At 42.8% G+C, this 23141-nt stretch overlaps 2 protein-coding genes across 2 annotated transcripts; both read left to right on the forward strand.

The window, feature by feature from the left end:
* The first annotated feature begins 7194 nt into the window (after window positions 1–7194).
* On the forward strand, window positions 7195–21832 carry LOC149367521 (uncharacterized). The gene is made up of 10 exons (XM_089555903.1): window positions 7195–7310; window positions 17315–17511; window positions 17805–17981; window positions 18115–18198; window positions 18347–18475; window positions 18684–18746; window positions 19581–19637; window positions 19899–20095; window positions 20166–20331; window positions 21178–21832. Exons 1-10 carry the CDS (start codon window positions 7279–7281, stop codon window positions 21330–21332), a joined length of 1257 nt encoding a protein of 418 aa, XP_089412029.1. The 5' UTR covers window positions 7195–7278; the 3' UTR covers window positions 21333–21832.
* On the forward strand, window positions 7324–16909 carry LOC149367522 (uncharacterized). Its single transcript, XM_089573995.1, has 2 exons — window positions 7324–8725; window positions 15833–16909. The coding sequence occupies exons 1-2, from the start codon at window positions 7324–7326 to the stop codon at window positions 16546–16548; spliced, it is 2118 nt and encodes a 705-aa protein (XP_089430121.1). The 3' UTR covers window positions 16549–16909.
* Window positions 21833–23141: the final 1309 nt, after the last annotated feature.

Consider the following 23141-nt stretch of genomic DNA (forward strand, 5'->3'; position numbering starts at 1 on the left):
CTCCACAACCCTGAACCTCCAAAACTCTGAAACTCCAAAACTCCGAAACTCCAAAACTCCAAAACTCCAAGAGTGCAAAAATCCAAAACTCAAAAACTCCAAAACTCCAACACTCCAAAACTCCGACACTCCAAAACTACAAAACTACAAAATTTCGAAACTCCAAGATTCCGAATCTCCAAAACGCCAAAACTCCAAATCTCCGGAACTCCAAAACTCCAAAAATCCGAAACTCTGAAAATTCGAAACTCCAAAACTCCAAAACTCCGAAACTGCAAAACTCAAAAATTCCAAAACTCCACAACCCTGAATCTCCAAAACTCCGAAACTCCAAAACTCTGAATCTCCAAAACTCCGAAAATCCAAAACTCCAAAAATCCAAAACTTGAAAACTCCAAAACTGTAAAAATGCGAAACACCAAAATTCCGAAACTCCACAACCCCGAATCTCCAAAACTGCGAAACTCCAAAAATCCATACCTCCAAAAATTAAATATTCTAAAACTCGAAAACTCCAATAATTCGAAACTCCGAAACTCCGAAACTCCAAAACTAAAAATTCTGGAACAACAAAACCCTGAATCTCCAAAAATCCATACCTCCAAAACTCCAAAAATCCAAAACTCCAAAACTCAAAAACTCCAAAACTCCAAAAATCCAAAAATCCAAAACTCAAAAATCCAAAACTTAAAAACTCGAAACTCCAAAAATCCGAAACTCAAAAATTTCAAAACTCCAAAACTCTAAAACTCTAAAACTCCAAAACTCCAACACTCCGAAACTCTGACACTCCAAAACTACAAAACTACAAAATTCCGAAACTCCAAGACCCCGAATCTCCAAAACGCCGAAACTCCAAATCTCCGAAACTCCAAAACTCCAAAAATATGAAACTCAAAAATTTCAAAACTCCAAAACTCTAAAACTCTAAAACTCCAAAACTCCGAAAGTCCGAAACTCCAAAACTCAAAAATTCCGGAACTCCACAACCCTGAACCTCCAAAACTCTGAAACTCCAAAACTCCGAAACTCCAAAACTCCAAAACTCCACAACCCCGAATCTCTGCAACTCCGAAACTCCAAAAATCCATACCTCCAAAAATTAAAAATTCTAAAACTAGAAAACTCCAAAAATTCGAAACTCCGTAACTCCGAAACTCCAAAACTCCAAAACTACGAAATTCTGGAACAAAAAAACCCTGAACCTCCAAAACTCTGAAACTCCAAATCTCCGAAACTCCAAAACTCCGAAACTGCAAAACTCCAAAACTCCGAAACTCCAAAACTCCGAAACTCCAAATCTCCAAAACTCCGAAACTCCAAAACTCCGAATCTCCAAAACTCCGAAAATCCAAAACTCCAAAAATCCAAAACTTGAAAACTCCAAAACTGTAAAAATGCGAAACACCAAAATTCCGAAACTCCACAACCCCAAATCTCCAAAACTACGAAACTCCCAAACTCAAAAACTCTTAAACTCCGAACCTCCCAAACTCCAAAACTCCACAACCCGAATCTCCACAACTCCGAAACTCCAAAAATCCATACCTCCAAAAATTAAAAATTCTAAAACGCGAGAACTCCAATAATTCGAAACTCCGAAACTCCAAAACTCCAAAACTACAAAATTATGGAACAACAAAACCCTGAATCTCCAAAAATCCATACCTCCAAAACTCCAAAAATTCAAAACTCCGAAACTCCAAAACTCCAAAAGTGCAAAAATCCAAAACTCCAAAACTCAAAAACTCCAAAACTCCAAAAATCCAAAAATCCAAAACTCAAAAATCCAAAACTCCAAAACTCCAACACTCCGAAACTCCGACACTCCAAAACTCCAAAACTACAAAACTACAAAATTCCGAAACTCCAAGACCCCGAATCTCCAAAACGCCGAAACTCCAAATCTCCGAAACTCCAAAACTCCAAAACTGCAAAACTCCAAAACTCCGAAACTCCAAAACTCAAAAATTCCGAAACTCCACAACCCCAAAGTCAAAAACTCCGAAACTCCAAAACTCCGAAACTCGGAAACTCCAAAACTCTAAACCTCCAAAACTCCAAAACTCCACAACTCCGAATCTCCAACACTCCGAAACTCCAAAAATCCATACCTCCAAAAATCAAAAATTCTAAAACTCCAAAACTCCAATAATTCGAAACTCCGAAACTCCAACACCCCGAATCTCCAAAACGCCGAAACTCCAAATCTCCGAAACTCCAAAACTCCAAAAATCAGAACCTCCGAAAATTCGAAACTCCAAAACTCCAAAACTTCAAAACTCCAAAACTCAAACATTCCGAAACTCCACAATCTGAACCTCCAAAACTCTGGAACTCCAAATCTCCGGAACTCCAAAACTCTGAAAATTCGAAACTAAAAAACTCCAAAACTCTGAAACTCCGAAACTCCGAAACTCCAAAACTCAAAAATTCCGAAACTCCACAACCCTGAATATCCAAAACTCCGAAACTCCAAAACTGAATCTCCAAAATTCCGAAAATCCAAAAACTCCAAAAATCCAAAACTTGAAAACTCCAAAACTGTAAAAATGCGAAACACCAAAATTCCGAAACTCCACAACCCCGAATCTCCAAAACTGCGAAACTCCCAAACTCAAAAACTCTTAAACTCCGAACCTCCAAAACTCCAAAACTCCACAACCCCGAATCTCCACAACTCCGAAACTCCAAAAATCCATACCTCCAAAAATTAAAAATTCTAAAACTCGAAAACTCCCATAATTCGAAACTCCGAAACTCCGAAACTCCAAAACTACAAAATTATGGAACAACAAAACCCTGAATCTCCAAAAATCCATACCTCCAAAACTCCAAAAATTCAAAACTCCGAAACTCCAAAACTCCAAAAGTGCGAAAATCCAAAACTCCAAAACTCAAAAACTCCAAAACTCCAAAAATCCAAAACTCAAAAATCCAAAACTCCAAAACTCTAAAACTCCAAAACTCCAACACTCCGAAACTCCGACACTCCAAAACTCCAAAACTACAAAACTACAAAATTCCGAAACTCCAAGACCCCGAATCTCCAAAACGCCGAATCTCCAAATCTCCGAAACTCCAAAACTCCAAAACTGCAAAACTCCAAAACTCCGAAACTCCGAAACTCCAAAACTCAAAAATTCCGAAACTCCACAACCCTGAACCTCCAAAACTCTGAAACTCCAAAACTCCGACACTCCAAAACTACAAAACTACAAAATTTCGAAACTCCAAGATTCCGAATCTCCAAAACGCCAAAACTCCAAATCTCCGGAACTCCAAAACTCCAAAAATCCGAAACTCTGAAAATTCGAAACTCCAAAACTCCAAAACTCCGAAACTGCAAAACTCAAAAATTCCAAAACTCCACAACCCTGAATCTCCAAAACTCCGAAACTCCAAAACTCTGAATCTCCAAAACTCCGAAAATCCAAAACTCCAAAAATCCAAAACTTGAAAACTCCAAAACTGTAAAAATGCGAAACACCAAAATTCCGAAACTCCACAACCCCGAATCTCCAAAACTGCGAAACTCCAAAAATCCATACCTCCAAAAATTAAATATTCTGAAACTCGAAAACTCCAATAATTCGAAACTCCGAAACTCCGAAACTCCAAAACTACAAAATTCTGGAACAACAAAACCCTGAATCTCCAAAAATCCATACCTCCAAAACTCCAAAAATCCAGAACTCCGAAACTCCAAAACTCCAAAAGTGCAAAAATCCAAAACTCAAAAACTCAAAAACTCAAAAACTCCAAAAATCCAAAAATCCATAACTCAAAAATCCAAAACTTAAAAACTCCAAACTCCAAAAATCCGAAACTCAAAAATTTCAAAACTCACAAAATCTAAAACTCCAAAACTCCACAACTCCAACACTCCGAAACTCCGACACTCCAAAACTCCAAAACTACAAAACTACAAAATTCCGAAACTCCAAGACCCCGAATCTCCAAAACGCCGAAACTCCAAATCTCCGAAACTCCAAAACTCCAAAAATATGAAACTCAAAAATTTCAAAACTCCAAAACTCTAAAACTCTAAAACTCCAAAACTCCGAAACTCCGAAACTCCAAAACTCAAAAATTCCGAAACTCCACATCCCTGAACCTCCAAAACTCCGAAGCTCCAAAACTCCAAAACTCCACAACCCCGAATCTCCACAACTCCGAAACTCCAAAAATCCATACCTCCAAAAATTAAAAATTCTAAAACTCGAAAACTCCAATAATTCGAAACTCCGAAACTCCGAAACTCCACAACTACAAAATTATGGAACAAAACCCTGAATCTCCAAAAATCCATACCTCCAAAACTCCAAAAATTCAAAACTCCGAAACTCCAAAACTCCAAAAGTGCAAAAATCCAAAACTCCAAAACTCAAAAACTCCAAACTCCAAAAATCCAAAACTCAAAAATTTCAAAACTCACAAAATCTAAAACTCTAAAACTCCACAACTCCAACACTCCGAAACTCCGACACTCCAAAACTCCAAAACTACAAAACTACAAAATTCCGAAACTCCAAGACCCCGAATCTCCAAAACGCCGAAACTCCAAATCTCCGAAACTCCAAAACTCCAAAAATATGAAACTCAAAAATTTCAAAACTCCAAAACTCTAAAACTCTAAAACTCCAAAACTCCGAAACTCCGAAACTCCAAAACTCAAAAATTCCGAAACTCCACATCCCTGAACCTCCAAAACTCCGAAGCTCCAAAACTCCAAAACTCCACAACCCCGAATCTCCACAACTCCGAAACTCCAAAAATCCATACCTCCAAAAATTAAAAATTCTAAAACTCGAAAACTCCAATAATTGGAAACTCCGAAACTCCGAAACTCCACAACTACAAAATTATGGAACAAAACCCTGAATCTCCAAAAATCCATACCTCCAAAACTCCAAAAATTCAAAACTCCGAAACTCCAAAACTCCAAAAGTGCAAAAATCCAAAACTCCAAAACTCAAAAACTCCAAAACTCCAAAAATCCAAAAATCCAAAACTCAAAAATCCAAAACTCCAAAACTCTAAAACTCTAAAACTCCAAAACTCCAACACTCCGAAACTCCGACACTCCAAAACTCCAAAACTACAAAACTACAAAATTCCGAAACTCCAAGACCCCGAATCTCCAAAACGCCGAAACTCCAAATCTCCGAAACTCCAAAACTCCAAAACTGCAAAACCCCAAAACTCCGAAACTCCGAAACTCCAAAACTCAAAAATTCCGAAACTCCACAACCCTGAACCTCCAAAACTCTGAAACTCCAAAACTCCGAAACTCCAAAGCTCCAAAACTCCAAAAGTGCAAAAATCCAAAACTCAAAAACTCCAAAACTCCAACACTCCAAAACTCCGACACTCCAAAACTACAAAACTACAAAATTCCGAAACTCCAAGATTCCGAATCTCCAAAACGCCAAAACTCCAAATCTCCGAAACTCCAAAACTCCAAAAATCCGAAACTCCGAAACTCCAAAACTCAAAAATTCCAAAACTCCACAACCCTGAACCTCGAAAACTCTGAAACTTCAAAACTCCGAAACTCCAAAACTCCAAAAATCCGAAAGTCTGAAAATTCGAAACTCCAAACCTCCAAAACTCCAAAACTGCAATACTCCAAAACTCCGAAACTCCGAAACTCCACAACCCTGAACCTCCAAAACTCTGAAACTCCAAAACTCCGAAACTCCGAAACTCCAAAACTCCAAAAGTGCAAAAATTCAAAACTCAAAAACTCAAAAACTCCAAAGCTCCAAAACTCCAACACTCCAAAACTCCGACACTCCAAAACTACAAAACTACAAAATTCCGAAACTCCAAGATACCGAATCTCCGAAACTCCAAAACTCCAAAAATCCGAAACTGAAAATTCGAAACTTCAAAACTCCAAAACTGAAATACTCCAAAACTCTGAAACTCCGAAACTCCAAAACACCAAAACTCAAAAAGTGCAAAAATCCAAAACTAAAAAACTCAAAAACTCAAAAACTCCAAAGCTTCAAAACTCCAACACTCCAAAACTCTGACACTCCAAAACTACAAAACTACAAAATTCCGGAACTCCAAGATTCCGAATCTCCAAAACGCCAAAACTCCATATCTCCGAAACTCCAAAACTCCAAAAATCCGAAACTCTGAAAATTCGAAACTCCAAATCTCCAAAACTGCAATACTCCAAAACTCCGAAACTCCGAAACTCCAAAACTCAAAAATTCCGAAACTCCACAACCCTGAATCTCCAAAACTCTGGAACTCCAAATCTCCGGAACTCCAAAACTCTGAAAATTCGAAACTAAAAAACTCCAAAACTCTGAAACTCCGATACTCCGAAACTCCAAAACTCAAAAATTCCGAAACTCCCCAAGTGAAATTGGCCGACGGCCGACCATCGGTAAGCAATTGGAGAGTGCTCGGCAGCCGGTATCCTCGGCCAACCAATGGCGGCCCCTAGACGGGCCGTGGTTGGCTGCCATTGGGCTGGTTAATAGTTGGCCAAAAACGTTCAGCCAACTACCGGCAAATGATAGGGAATTAGTCGGCACCCAACGCTCGGGCAACCACACGGGGACCATCGTAGGGCCATGGTTGGCTACCCACTGGCTTGGCCAGTGATGCCAGCCGCAAGACGCACGCGCAGTAGGCGCGTGGAAATTGCGGACGAAACGCTCGATCGACGTACGTTTCATATTATCTCAATATTCTTTTTTACGAATACACTGCGCGCATCACTGCATGCATGGTGAGCCTAATTAAGTTATCAATCGGTGAAATGTAATGTGCAAGCAATATGCAGGTGCAGTGCTGCTGCATCAATTTCGTTTTAATGCTGAGCATTTAAATAACTGTCGGACGTGTGCAGTTTCATCGAGAGATAAAAAGGAAAGTCCCGTTATTCTGACATCAAACGAAACCGAAACTCAAAAGTTTCTGTTTCGATGTTTTATTGAAACTGGCAAGTAAATGTTTTTTTATGTAGACGTAGTGAAGCAGTGTAAATTTTAACTTGCATAATTTGAGAACAAAGAATAAAATAACACATTTATATTACTTTTGTTTCTTGCGAACATATTTTCGACAGCACATCTACGAAAGCGCGGTGTCAGTCACAACGACTGAATTTGCGACGAGATGCCCATCCCGCGCTTTTCACTCTCGTCGCGTCGCGTCTAAAGTTCCGTATTACGCTGTAGCGGCGTAGCTGGCAGAGTGCTTTGGATTTGAAGCATTGGTTGTTCCTGCAGTGCCGTGTCTTGGCCTTTCACCATGACAACACCGCCTGATCTAAACGTCGGAAGGTAAGACCTCATCATGGAGCGGTTCTTGAGGGCGAAACGTCGCCGAGAGCTTTATCTGGCGAAGGCGGGCAGCGTGCGGTGTTTGCAGCAAGTCACAGAAGACGCAGAGGCGGCAGCTTGCTCTGAGACATTCCCCCATTTGCAATCCGACAATCCATCACGTTTAGCAAGTGTTGGAAACGATAGATTTGCACCGCTCGGGGACAGCTTAGGACAAGCATATGCAGCAGTGAATACTTTTGAATCCTCTGTCATCGCAGCAGAGGCACAGTGTTGTTCAAGTGCAGATCAAGCTGAGTCAGATGGAAGTGACTTGCGCGGCCAAAACGCTGGTCCTGTGGAGCCTGATGAACATGACTTGGTTGATGTTCCCGATAATGCCGAGTGTCCAGAGGGGATAAGGAGCCAGTTGAGGGCTTGGGCTGTGAAGCATCATATCAGGAGAGCGGCAGTTAATTCACTGCTTGACATTCTTAGGCCGCACTTCACTGATCTTCCTAAGACACAGTCTGCTCTAGTGTCCACGCGACAAAGCGTGCCGCTTGAGAAACTCGGCAATGGTGAGTACGTTCATTTTGGCCTTCAGAGAGGCTTATTGCGTGCATTGGACATGTGGCATTCGGTTCCAAGTAATGTTCTCTCAATATCAGTCAACATCGATGGCCTGCCTCTGTTTAAGAGCAGTTGCACACAAGTATGGCCCATTCTTGTACAGGTTCACCACCCTCACAGCCAACAATCTGATATTATTTTTCCTGTGGGGATCTTTTGCGGCACATCGAAACCGGCTTGTCTGGATGAGTACCTCAAAGCGTTCATTGAAGAAATGGGCCCTCTGCTGTCAAATGGTATTCTACACAAATCCACTGCTTATAAGGTGGTACTAAGAGCCATTCTTTGTGATGCACCAGCGAAGGCCTTTGTGAAAGCCACGAAATTATTTTCTGGCTACTATGGATGTGACAAGTGCTGCACCAAGGGCGTCTATCTTGGGCGCATTACTTACCAAAACATGGACAGCCCACTGCGCACCGATCAGTCATTTGCTGATCAAACTCAGACGGAGCATCACAAAGGCATTTCCCCATTGACATCAATTGGTATCCCGATGGTAACAAGCTTTCCATTAGACTACATGCATTTGGTGTGCCTCGGTGTTGTGCGAAAGCTTATTGGTTACTGGTTGCGAGGTCCATTAAAAGTGCGGCTGGCACACTTCTCAGTTATGCAAATATCGGGGCATCTGGCTACAATGCGACAACACATAACTAGTGATTTTGCACGAAAACCCCGAGCAGTCGACATGTTTGAGCGATGGAAGGCTACAGAGTTCAGACAGTTCTTGTTGTATTCAGGTCCTGTTGTTTTGAAGAAAATTTTGCCGAGGGCTATGTACGAGCATTTTCTACAGTTACATCCCAACTGAAAAAACGACCTCGGCCCTATGTTGGGCCAAAGTCGGTAGCCGGCCTGGCCGACCTTGGCCCTAGCTTGGCAAACTAGGTTGGGCCGAGGTCGGGATTGGTGATTGGCCTCACACCGGCCGACCTTTGGCTGCCAACATAGGGCCGAGGCCGTATGCCGACCTTGCCGTCGCCAGCCAGCGCCCTGCTAGATTGCGAGCCAATGACAAATCGCGGTTACCGTACCTATATATGACGTTTGAAAACTAAATTTTGGCCATGAGGAATCCGACCTGTATGCACAGGCATCTTGAGGAGACACAAACAATGAAGACGAACTTGCAGCAGTTATTAATGGGTTCCTTTATGCAGACATCAGTATACAAGCAGTTCCACTTGCTGTAAACGCACGCGTACTGTGCAATCTTACAAAATATTGATGAACACCAAACACATTTCAGCCATATATCTTTTATTAATATTCTATTCAAAATCACTTTCAACAGGAATGCTACCGGATGACTGGAAGGTGGGGAGGGTCATATCGGTCCACAAATCAGGTGTAAAGGACACGCCATTGAATTATCACCCCATCTCCTTAACCAGTGTGCCTTGCAAAATCATGGAACATGTCATATATCCATTCCCATGTCGTAAACCTCCTAGATTCTAACAACTTTCTTCATCCGGCTCAGCACGGGTTTCGTAGGGGACTTTCCTGCGATACCCAATTGGCAATCTTCACTTTCGACCTGCTTGCTAACCTCGACCGTAACATACAGACCGATACATTATTTTTAGATTTCGCGAAGGCTTTTGACAACGTACCACACCAAAGCCTATCACTGAAACTAGCCTTTTAAAATTTGCACCCTAATATTCTAGACTGAATTAAAGAATTCCTAGCTAACCGTTCTCAGTTTGTTTCTATTAACAATCACAACTCAGGGACTCTTCCCATAACATCCGGTGTTCCGCAGGGATCTGTGCTCGGCCCGCTTTTATTCCCTATATATATTAACGATCTGGCGCCACAAGTATCGTGTAAAATTTGCATATTCGCCGATGACTGTGTAATTTATTGTACCGTTACAAACATTTCTGAACAAGTGGCTCTTCAAAATGAGCTCCACCGCATCAATGAATGGTGTGACCTCTGGCTAATGACACTAAAGGCTAAAAAATGCAAACTCGTCTCATTTCAGCGTCAACGCAACCCCCTTGTTTTTTCCTATACAATTGCCAACTCATCTATAGAAAGTGTCCAATCATTCAAGTACCTCGGTGTAACACTCTGTACCGATCTTTCTTGGCGAATACACATTACCACAATCATATCATCTGCCAATAGATCTCTAGGATTCCTAAACCATTATCTTCGTCATGCACCGCAGCAAGTGAAACTTCTAGCTTACAAAACCCTTATTAGACCTGAACTCGAGTACGCCAGTCCCATCTGGAATCCACACCAAATATACCAAACAAATGCACTCGAATCAGTTCAAAACCGCGCCATTCGCTTCGTTCATTCTGCTTATTCATATACAATCAGCGTTTCATCTCTAAAGAATACTTCCGGTCTCGAAAGCCTTGAAGCTCGCCGTCGCGTCGCCTGCATGTGTTTGCTCCACAAGATTTTCCATAGCACTCAGAATCAAACACCTTACATTTCTCATCCGGCCCGCATATCTCACCGCACCGCACACCCATTTCAGATCGCCGGCCTCTATCGCGTACTGATACTTTTTCAGTTCTTTTTTCCTCGCATCATTGTTGACTAGAATGCCCTCCCCGCCGATGTTGCCGCCATCACGTGCCCACCTTTATTCTTATCCGCTGTAACCATTTGTATCATACTTCAAAGATTGCTGAATATGATTGTTTATGATTGCCGCATATTTATGATTGTTGAATACATTAAGCCACCCCTTATGTAATACTCCCTGAAGGGGGTCTTTAAAGTGAAGAAAGTATTCTTCTGTGCCCACTGCCTCCCTTGCTCGAGTCGGCTGGCGCCTCTGGCTGCGGCCACCCTCCCGATCCTGCGCGCCAATCAGCCAGCGCTTTATAACAGCGCTGCGATTCTTCAGGGTTGCTTGTTCAGGGTAGTGTGCTCTCAGGCAGGCTACAATAAAAGAAGAGAGCAAAAACAAATGCCACCACTTCAAAAAGGCTGAAACCAGCTCAGCAGTGATATTACAACTAGGGGTGTGCGAATATCAAATTCTTCGAATACGAATCGGATACGAATACTTGGCTCCGAATATCGAATCGAATATCGAATAATCAAGGACAGACGCATTTAACCACTACAAAACATTTATTTGAGCACCGAAGAACATCACAGTTCAACTATCGATGATTAAATGAACACAAAAGGTGTGTGTGGCTGCACAAAAAGTATCAGTCTCGAACATTATTCTTAGAAGAGTGGAAATATCAGATAAGATGGCTGGTACACAGCATTGATTAAGGCTAGCTTGCCATCAGCACGAACGCGCGTTGCTGGGATGAACATAAAAGGTTGTCGTGAAGGAAAACCCTCTGCTCCACATGGTCAGGCAGAAGTAGTTCCCTTCTGGCTGAAACGACTCCTCCAGCCACAGAAAATGCCCTCTCACTTGGCACTGAACTGGCACGTATTGCGAGGTAGTAGTAGTACTGAAAACATTTATTTTTTTTTTCAGAAGGAAGAGTTAGGGAGTAGGGGGATGGGGATAGATAGATGTGGAGCTTCAGTGGTCGGTCTTCCCTAGTCCAGGATCCCGTTGGCCTCCGCCGCTGCCTTGGCCCTCGTCACCAGCATAAGCTGTGTGCTCGGGTCGGAGTCAGCCAGGAGGGCCTCCCACTGCTCTAGACTAGGGCTATTTACCTTTGGTAGTAAATGGCTTTTTTCGCAGCCCCAGGTGGCGTGGTACGTTGTGGCGTAGCCCCCACACCACACGCACTATTTCGCGTATCTGTTCGGCCACATTTTGTGATACATGGCTCTGCTTGGGTATGTGTCTGTTTGTAGTCGCCTGAGCGTGGTGGCCTGCTCTCTGTCGAGGATATCCGCCGGAGCCGAGTACTTCTTGCGCGCTTCCAACAACGCCTTCATTGCCTCCCCGGAAGATTCTGGCGTGCTGAAGGGTTCGACAGGCAAACCTGCCCTCCGGTTCGTGAACCCTCGGACAACGGTGTCTGCCATGAGATTTCCCTCAACCCCAGTGTCAGGGACCCAAATGATGGTGTGTTGAATGTTTGTATTGTTTGATCCATGTCTGTGTTGTTTTTGTTGGAAGAGAATACTCGCGGCTTTTCGGCCGATCCTTCCATCTCTGTATGCCCTTGCTGCAGCCTGAGAATCTGTGGCTATCCAGTAACTCAGTCCCTGCCGATTGGCTTCAGTCAGGGCTAGAGCTATGGCGATCTCTTCCGCTGCTTGTGTTGTCCTTGTGCGCACTGATGCACCAGTAACTATATTCCCATTGGCTTTCACTACTGCTACCGCCCTAGCGTTTTCTTTCGTTCTGTACTTGGACGCGTCAACATACAGAACCATCTGTTTCTTGTTTAGGAACCTGTTCAACTCCAATGATCTCGCCGCCCGTTTTCCTTCGTGTTTCTTCGGGTACATGTTTATGGGCTCTGGTTTAACCAAGAAAGTGCTCCTAATTTGGCTGTCAATGTCTGTCTTGTCTTCGCCCTCGTCTTCTGCCGGGTATTCTAGGTTGACCAGTAGTGCGCGGCCAGCGGCTGTTCTGTGAGAATGGCATTGTGGCCGATGTTGTCGAAGGCCCCCTTGAGGTCTACGGCCAAGATTACGCCTTCTCGAGTGCCCGATATTTGTTTCAGTACCGTGTCTCTTAACTGGAGCATCACGTCTTGCGTGGAGAGCCCCGTTCTGAACCCGAACATGGTATCCGGAAACAGACCGTTGTCCTTCGTGCACAGCTCTGACTATACCAGCTTCGCAGGTATAGCCACAAAGAAGCTCACCAGCGCAGTGAGCTACGGCATGGCCCTTGGAGGAAGGAATGCGCATTGCTCTGGGCGCCACCTTGTTGTTATGTTTCTGTCAATAGGGCTTGCGGGCCGAAAGGAACGCCGGTGCTCACAATGAATATTCGGCTAGATACGAATATATCGAGTCAGGTCGAATATTCGAGACAACACGAATACTTGGATTTCGAATCGAATTCGAATACTAAAAATATAATATTCGAATTATATTCGAAAAATTCGAATATTCGCACACCCCTAATTACAACCAAATAATCCAGCGCTTTGTAGTCCAGACTCGGATATAACAGTAGTCAGCACTATATTCTATAACCATTGCAATATTCACTTTGAACCCAAAATAACATGCAAAATGAGGGCAAAATGCAATAAACTAGAATATCTGTCCTTTGTACATAGCATCCAATATGATATATTTGTGGGCAGTCTTCAATGTCTTCACAACAGTATTATAAATGTTTTAGCTAAAATCAGGGCATTATATACTGAAAATTTTGGGATTGTGTGTACCATTATAAATAGCACTAAACAATTGCAAGCAGTATTAGAAATTCAATATTTTTACAATTGCATGAAACCTGATGTAGTATACAGTAGCAATTGTTTTAACAAGTTGCTTTAATGAGGCAATCTAAGCCAACAATAAAACAGCTACACTACCGCCAACATGCATATTTACCCTTAAATACAGGCAAATCATTTAAAACCTGCATTTAATTACGCCCACGTCATAGCAGTGCAAAATTAAGAATGAATACGAAATTGTTTCATGACAAAGTAGACTAAATAGAATAGAACCTCGAAGCACTCAAATTTTTTTTTCCTGGGAAAACATTGCGGGGTTTAATGTCCCAGAAGCAACAGATGGACTATGGGGACACCTTAATGGAGGGCTCCAGGAATTTCCACCACCTGGGACAAATGTATTGTACTGAAGAATATATGACTGATAAAATGACCAGCATGTTTAGACATCATGACAATTCTTCACCAGTGTGCTGAAGAATTTCCGGCTCCATTACTTGGAGCCGAATGCCACATGTCCAATGCACGCAATAAGCCTCTCTGAAGGCCAAAATGAACGTACTCACCACTGCCGAGTTGTTCAAGTGGCACGCTTTGTCGAGTGGACACCAGAGCATACTGTGTCTTAGGAAGATCAGTGAAGTGCGGCCTAAGAATGTCAAGCAGTGAATTAACTGCCGCTCTCCTGATATGATACTTCACAGCCCAAGCCCTCAACTGGCTCCTTATCCCCTCTGGACACTCGGCATTGTCGGGAACATCAACTAAGTCATGTTCATAAGGCTCCACGGGACCAGTGTTTTGACCGTGCAAGTCACTTCCGACTGACTCAGCTTGATCTGCACTTGAACACTGTGTCTCAGCTGCCACGACAGAGGATTCAAAAGTATTCACTGCTGCATATGCTTGCCCTAAGCTGTCCCCGAACGGTTCAAATCTATCGTTTCCAACAATTGCTAAACGTGATGGATTGTCGGATTGCAAATGGGGGAATGTCTCAGAGCATGCTGCCGCCTCTGCGTCTTCTGCGCCTTGCTGCAAACACCGAACGCTGCCCGCCTTCGCCAGATAAAGTTCTCGGCGACGTTTCGCCCTCAAGAACCGCTCCATGATGAGGTCTTACCTTCCAACGCTTAGGTCAGGTGGTGTTGTCATGGTGAAAGGCCAAGACACGGCAGTGCAGGAACAACGAATGCTTCAAATGCAAACGAAGCACTTTGCCAGCTACGCCGCTACGAGAGCATGAGTGGGAAAAGCGCGGGAAGAGCATCGCGTCGCAGATTCAGTCGTTGTGACTGACACCGCGCTTTCGTAGATGTGCTGTCAAAAATATGTTCGCAAAGAACAAAAAATAAACCAAATGTGTTGTTTTATTCATTTTTCTCAAATTATGCAAGTTAAAATTTACATTGCTTCACTACATCTTGATAAATAAACAATTGCTTGCCAACTGCAATAAAACCACGAAACCGAAACTTTTGAGTTTCGGTTTCGTTTGGTGTCAGAATTACGGGACTTTCCTTTTATCTCTCGATGAAACTGCACTCGTCCGACAATTATTTAAATGCTGAGCATTAAAACGTAATTGATGCCGCAGCACTGCACCTGCATATTGCTTACACACTACATTTCACCGATTGATAAATTGATAATAATGATTGATAATTGATTGATAATGACTGCATGCATATTAGGAGGTTTGATTTGCCGGGCTCAGGACGGCCTCGGTCCAGGTTTCTCGAGAGAGCGGGCGCACACCTTTGCAGAGCTCACGCAAATGCCCCGCTTGGACCGTCGGACTTACCCTCCTCCACACCCCTCCCTTACCCATTCCCAACAGATCCTCTGGAGACGCCTCCAGACCCGCTCTCTCTCATCCCCTCAGCTGCTATCTCTCTACTGTGGCACCTCCCCTGCATGCACCCTGTGCGGCGACCCTCACGCCACACTCTCCCACAGGCTTTTCGGCTGCCCTGCTGATCCTCCCCCGCAGGGACAGCCCGCGTTATCAAGTTGGGAGGACTGGGAGGTCGTGCTCTCGTCTCCGGACCCGCCATCGCAGCTTGCTGCGGTGCTTCGGGGTGCCGACGTCATGGACAAACACCGCATGAACGTTACGACGTAGAGTGGAACCGTGCGGTGGTCCAGGGACCCAAAGGGGGTCTAACACACTTGCCATGATAAAGTTTTTCTCTCTCTCTCTCTCAACATGCATGCAGTCATGCGCGCAGTGTATTCGTATAAAAAGAATATTGGGCTAATATGAAACGTACGTCGATCGAGCGTTTCGTCCGCAATTTCCACTCGCCTACTGCACGTGCGTCTGGCATATACGTCACCGGCCAAGCCAGTGGGTAGCCAACCATGGCCCTACAATGGTCCCCGTGTGGTTGCCCGAGCGTTGGGTGCCGACTAATTTCCTATCATTTGCCGGTAGTTGGCTGAACATTTTTGGCCAACTATTAACCAGCCCAATTGGCAGCCAACCACGGCCCGACTAGGGGCCGCCATTGGTTGGCCGTGGATACCGGCTGCCGAGCACTGTCCAATTGCTTACCGATGGTCGGCCGTCGGCCAATTTCACTTGGGATGTTGGCATTGCAATTCTTTCTTGTTCATCAATGGACTGTTTCATAGACTATGCTGATCAGTTGCTGCGCAGTTTTGTAAGCAAGTGCAAGTCAATTTATGGGAAAGAGTCCCTAATTTACAATGTACATGGTCTCATTCACTTGGCCAATGACTGCCGGCAGCTTGGCTGCCTGGATAACTTTAGTTGTTTCGCTTTTGAGAACTACTTGAAAGATCTCAAGGCTCATGTGAGGTGTGGAAAGAAGCCTTTGGAACAGCTTTACAGCAGAATCATGGAAGAACAAGCCTGTTCAGTTGTTGGAAGTGGATCCAGTGCTGAATTTTCTGCATGTGGAGTCCTTCCCTCTTCTTGTCATTCCAGTGGTCCTGCTTTGTCATACCCTACCCTGAAGCAGTACCGTAAAGTGGTCTGGAGGGGGAGCGTTATAAGAACAAAACAGCCAGACAATTGCCTCTTACTTAGTAGAAACAGGATTGTTCTTGTCAGCAATTTTCTTTTGTCTGGGTCCGAAATTCTCATTGTTGGTAAACTGTGCAAGAACGAAGGCGACTTCTACACACGACCCTGTAGGTCATCGCTACTGTCAGTCTTTAAAGTTTCTTCTCGTGGCAGCAATCTTGAAGTATTTTTATTTTCTGACGTTGTCTGCAAAGGCCTGCTTTTGCCCTTCAAGGGAAAGGATGTTTTTTTTCCACTGTTTCACCTCTTCTGACTTCTTTTCATGTTGCCCAGGCATTTCAAATATCTTTGTTGTTTGAGATCATCTGCAAAAGACAGCTTTTGCCTTTAAAAGTATTTTTCTCTGTTTTACATCTTCTGATTTTTTGCATACTCCAGTTGTAGGTGCTTTTGTGGCTTTTGAAAACCCCCGTGTTTTTACTAATGCATCATGAAGATCATGTCAGTGCACTGTGTATGTGGCTGCGAACCCAAAGCTGTTGATGTGAAGTGCTAGTGATTGTGAAGTTGGGACGTGACAATGCAAAACTGCTAATTGAAGTGTTTGCGGCTGTGACATCTGGAGTTGTCAAGATTCAGCTCCGTGTGTTTCTTCTTGCCTACGAAACACCGGCTCATTTTTCTAGAACGTAAGCACAACAATCATTTGATGCCAGCATGTTGCAGTGTTTTATATGCATGCTGTGTTGATGCATGCACGCAGAAGCTGTTCTTAGCAGCCAGATGAAGCTCTTGATTTTCTTCTAACTGCTGAACTAGAGCCAAGGGATTTTCACTTTCTAAGCCACAGTGACAGGCACTACACTGCCCTTGGGTGAATGAAGCATGCGAGTACATATAGTCTTGCTTGCATTTGATGCTGATTTCTGAATACCCCAGGATCAGGTTAATTGTGAAGTAGCTCTGTAGCTCTTAGAAGCGCATTCGGCTCCTGTGCCACACTATACTGTCCATCTCATTTGGTTTTTGTTTTATGTGCCATGTCTTGTTCACACATATTGTAATACTTCTCCCTGCAGGTTTCACATTGTGGAATTTACTGACGAAGGTAGCACGTATGTGGTGCCCGAAAGCTGGGTGAGAAGGGAAGGTGGTAGTGCAACTTGCTATTGGCCACCAACGACAGCAAAAAAGGAAGTTGACCGCATGATTTCATTAGAAGTACCTGTAGAGGACAACTGGCAAGGCTACAAGGCAAGAATTCTTGCAACTAAAAGTGAGCACCATTTTGTTTCATTTTTATAGTGATAATATAGCACAAGGCTGTCTATGTCTGGTCTTTTGTAATGGACATGCATCGCTTTAGTACTGGAACTTTTATTATTTGGTGTAAGGTTAGGAAGAATGTGTTTAGCAACAATTCTCTTTTAAAGATGATGCAACATAACAGTACTCTTTGTATGAAGTTGCCACCTACTGCACAAAAATGCTTCTGAAATATTGTTTATATGCAGTTATTAAAATTTGAAAACTTTCTCACGGGTGCTCTAAAACTGTTTCTTGACCCAGGCACATATGAGCGCGCCAAAGAGTGTCTTCCACATGCGCTTATAACTTCACATCTGGACTCGGAAGACTCAGTTTCTGAAAAGAAGCGCCGGAGAAAGCGAAAGGCAGTGCTTCTTTCGGACAGCGAAAGTGGTGACGACATTCTCGTGGTTCGGTCACCAAGCACTAGGATGAAAAGTTAGTGCTTGTTGCATTTCGCTCATTTCTTGTGACTTGTTTGTTAATTTTCTCAATTGCACTATTGCTGAATACATGATTTTTCTTCTGTGGGGCAGTTATTTTCCTTTGTTGTTATATTTCTTTCATGTAGGAAGGAAAATATCTGGCATGAGCCAGGGTGTCCAAGAACATACCGCCTTCGGAGGCAACTCTTCACAACAAGTCCACATTCAAGGTATAACACTGCTGTGTGCTGCCATATTTTTATGTGAAAGTAATTAGGCATAATCATATTGTTTAGTCTATATTGACCTTAAACTGCTTCATTGAATCAAACATTGAAGAGCATATTGCAACAAAGTATGTCTCTGAAAACTTTATAGATGGCTTCGTGGCTTCAAGGGAAAGACCTGTTCAGAGGGTGTATTCTAAGTCACCTATGACAAAAAACAGGCACATGAAAGAGCTTCCAGGAATGTCTCGCCTAGCAGAGAGATTTGCCAGACATGGTGGTATGGAGTTATTTCTATATATTTTACTGTTTCATTTTGTCTGTAGTTCATTTCAAGCTGGCTGTACGTCATTTAGTAGTGATTTTAATTACTGTCAGTAACCAACTAATTTCTCTTGCTTTCGAGGGTCTTAGATTCAGCAATGTATTGTGCTTACGACTGAAACATTTGCATCTAAAAATTATATGCTTCTGCAATGAAATTGCAGGTCTTCAGGACAAAGCCACCACACCCTCATGGGGTCACGACAGCAGCACTGACTGTGAAGCAGGTGTGATATCGGCTGCGTTTTTTAACAACCTTATCTTTCAATTTTTATTATTTATTGTGTGATCTTATGCTGCACACATACTGAAATGAGTCGAATAAGATTAAAAATTCCGAATACCATTGACTTGTGTAAACAGTACATTGCTCCATGATGGTTTCCAAAGGCAGTTGAAAGGTTCAACATCTGGCATACTACAGTGACGCTGCTGCTGCCTAGTTTAGTTTTGATAACCTTAGTTCAATGTTTGAAGCTTATGAGGCTGGACTCTGAGGATACATAGTTATCAGTAATAAAATGTGCTGTATAGAATTGGGGGCTTTTGTTTACTGGGTGCAACTTGTATCTAAAAGCCTTGCTGTGGGCTGAGTGCTTTACTTTTATTGTGTGACATTTTTTGTGTTGTGTATGTTTACTTGGTGTCATTTCACTCCCTTTATGTGTTGCGCTTCCGATGAACATGGACTTCAAAACTAAGCTGGTAAAGGCCAAACCACACCTCCAAGCCACCACATTGAGTAGCGCATTCCTTACAGTAAATAAAAAGGCATTTCATGTGGGGTCAGCTCACATTTATTCACTTAGAAGCAGGTATTCACTTGTAAATTTTCATTTTACAAATTATAGCTTGAATACATCGTGCACTGGGGTACACAAACTTGCATTTCGAAGGCATTTGAAACTGTCGAATGTTTCTGTGGTGCTCTTTCGACTGTAATGGCATTTCAACTTAATGCTCTGTAACAGCACAGCTGTTAATGCTTACAGCACGGGTATGAGATGCTCCTTATGGGAAATGTGTATAAAAATAGGTACCATATTTTTTGTTTGTTACAGCTCCTGCAAACACAAGTGTCCCGAAAGAGGCCGGTAGCCTGCCTGCATGGTTCACAGGTATGAGTGCACCTACAGCTTTTTTCTTTAGTACCAGTTTATTTGCTATCCAAACAATATATGATGCACTGTGCCTTTGACAATACTTTAGATGTTGATGTACGAGTTATTCGGGCCTGTAAAGAGGAACAGTATATAAGTTTGAAGTTCTAAATACTCGACTGTAGTGCATAGAGGGCTGATGCTCTGCTTAGTACTTAGCAGAAGTCAAATTCCCTTTTTCTGGATTTTGCCTCAAAGTTGTTCTTATTTTGCTTGTAGCCTTCGAAAAGAAAGTTTTTGACAACCAGATGAAAATAATCATCGAGCTGAAGAGTTTGAGATCACTGCTAACTGCAAGCAAAGCAACAAGAGCTTTAGTTTTGCCCCAAGATTGCCCAAAGCTACCTGCATCAACAGTGGAAGATGTCCAAGCAATTGAAGAGTATCTTTCCTCGGAAGGGAACATGGAAGTACTTGTAAGTCTAATTTTTGCTCTTTAAACTTTTCCTCGGCTTTTCTTTAATGTTTGGTATGATGTATCTGCAGACAAACTACTGCTCAAGGTTTGGCGGCACGGATTTTCAAGACACAGTGCGAATTTTGATGCGAAACTTGATGAGCAAAGCAGCATCACTGCGATTCAGCTGGAAAGGGTCTCACGGCTGCAAGCACGCGTTTGCTGAGATGAAGAACATCAATAACATGATCCTGGGTAAGTGATTGTTTACACTGGTGAAGAATTGTCATGCTGTGCTAAACATGCTGGTCATTTTACCAGCCATATATTCTTCAGTACAATACATTTGTCCCAGGTGGTGGAAATTCCTGGAGCCCTCCACTAAGGTGTCCCTCATAGTCCATGTGTTGCTTCTGGACATTAAATCCCGCAATGTTTTCCCAGGAAAAAAATAATTTTAAGTGCTTCGAGATTCTATTCTATTTAGTCTACTTTGTCATGAAAAAATTTCGTGTACATTCTTAATTTTGGCACTGCAGTGACGTGGACGTAATGAAATGCAGGTTGTAAATGATTTGCCTGTATATAAGGGTAAATATGCATGTTGGCGGCAGTGTAGCTGTTTTATTGTTGGCTTAGATTGCCTCATTAAAGCAACTTGTTAAAACAATTGCTACTGTATACTGCATCAGGTTTCATGCAATTGTAAAAATATTGAATTTATAATGCTGCTTGCAATTGTTTAGTGCTATTTACAATGGTACACACAATGCCTAATTTTTCAGTATATAAGGCCCTGATTTTAGCTAAAACATTTATAATACTGTTGTGAAGACATTGAACACTGCCCACAAATATATCATAATGGATGCTATGTACAAAGGACAGCTATTCTAGGTTATTGCATTTTGCCCTCATTGCTGCATGTTATTTTGGGTTTAAAGTGAATATTGCAATGATTATAGATTATAGTGCTGATTACTGTTATATCCGAGTCTGGACTACAAAGCACCGGATTATTTGGTTGGAATATCACTGCTGAGCTGGTTTGAGCCTTTTTGAAGTGGTGGCATTTGTTTTTGCTCTCTTCTTTTATCGTAGCCTGCCTGAGAGCACACTACCCTGAAGAAGCAACCCTGCAGAAAAGCAGCGCTGTTATAAAGCGCTGGCTGATTGGCGCGCAGGATCGGGAGGGTGGCCGCAGCCAGAGGCGCCAGCCGACTCGTGCAAGGGAGGCAGTGGGCACAGAAGAATAAGACTTCACTTCACTTCTCTTTCTTCACTTTAAAGACCCCCTTCAGGGAGTATTACATAAGGGGTTGGTTAATATATTCAACAATCATAAATGTGCGGCAATCATAAACAATCATATTGAACAATCATTGCAGTATCATACAAATGGTTACAGTGGATAAGAATGAAGGTGGGCAAGTGATGGCGGCAACATCGGCAGGGAGGGCATTCTAGTCAACAATGGTGCGGGAAAAAAAAGAACCCGAAAAAGTTGCAGTACGCGATAGAGGCCGGGCGATCTGAAATGGGTGTTACACAATACTTGTGGCGCCAGATCGTTATATATATTAGGAATAAAAGCGGACCGAGCACAGATCCCTGTGGAACACTCGATGTTATGGGGAGAGTGCCTGAGTTGTGATTGTTAATAGATCGAAACAAACTGAGAACAGTTAGCTAGGAATTCTTTAATTCAGTCTAGAATATTAGGGTGCAAATTTATAAAAGGCTAGTTTCAGTGATAGGCATTGGTGTGGTACCTTGTCAAATCCTTCGCAAAATCTAGAAATAATTAATCGGTCTGTATGTTACGGTCGAGGTTAGCATGCAGGTCGAAAGTGAAGATTGCCAATTGGGTCTCGCAGGAAAGTCCCCTACGAAACCCGTGCTGAGCCGGATGAAGAAAGTTGTTAGAATCTAGTCATCCTTCCAGTCACCCGGTAGCATTCCTGGTGAAAGTTATTCTGAATACAATAATAAAAGATATATATGGCTGAAATGAGTTTGATGTTTTTCAGTATTTTGTAAGATTTCACCGTACCCATGCGTTTACAACAAGTGGAACTGCTTGTATACTGATGTCTGCATAAAGGAACCCATTAATAATTGCTGCAAGTTCGTCTTCATTGTTTGTGTCTCCTCAAGATGCCTGTGCATACAGGTCAGATTCCTCATGGCCAAAATTTAGTTTTCAAACGTCATATATAGATAAGGTAACCATGATTTGTCATTGATTCACAATCTAGCAGGGCACTGGCTGGCGACGGCAAGGTCGGCATACGGCCTCGGCCCTATGTTGGCAGCCAAAGGTCGGCCGGTGTGAGGCCAATAACCAATCCCGACCTCGGCCCAACCTAGTTTGCCAAGCTAGGGCCAAGGTCGGCCAGGCCGGCTACCGACTTTGGCCCAACATAGGGCCGAGGTCGTTTTTTCAGTTTGGGTCCACAACCCTGAATATCCAAAACTCCGAAACTCCAAAACTGAATCTCCAAAATTCCGAAAATCCAAAAACTCCAAAAATCCAAAACTTGAAAACTCCAAAACTGTAAAAATGCGAAACACCAAAATTCCGAAACTCCACAACCCCGAATCTCCAAAACTGCGAAACTCCCAAACTCAAAAACTCTTAAACTCCGAACCTCCAAAACTCCAAAACTCCACAACCCCGAATCTCCACAACTCCGAAACTCCAAAAATCCATACCTCCAAAAATTAAAAATTCTAAAACTCGAAAACTCCAATAATTCGAAACTCCGAAACTCCGAAACTCCAAAACTACAAAATTATGGAACAACAAAACCCTGAATCTCCAAAAATCCATACCTCCAAAACTCCAAAAATTCAAAACTCCGAAACTCCAAAACTCCAAAAGTGCAAAAATCCAAAACTCCAAAACTCAAAAACTCCAAAACTCCAAAAATCCAAAACTCAAAAATCCAAAACTCCAAAACTCTAAAACTCCGAAACTCCGACACTCCGAAACTCCGACACTCCAAAACTCCAAAACTACAAAACTACAAAATTCCGAAACTCCAAGACCCCGAATCTCCAAA

The sequence above is a fragment of the Amblyomma mixtum genome, chromosome 1 (genome assembly GCF_055824585.1).
Source record: "Amblyomma mixtum isolate Tamu chromosome 1, ASM5582458v1, whole genome shotgun sequence".
Taxonomy (NCBI): Eukaryota; Metazoa; Arthropoda; class Arachnida; order Ixodida; family Ixodidae; genus Amblyomma; species Amblyomma mixtum.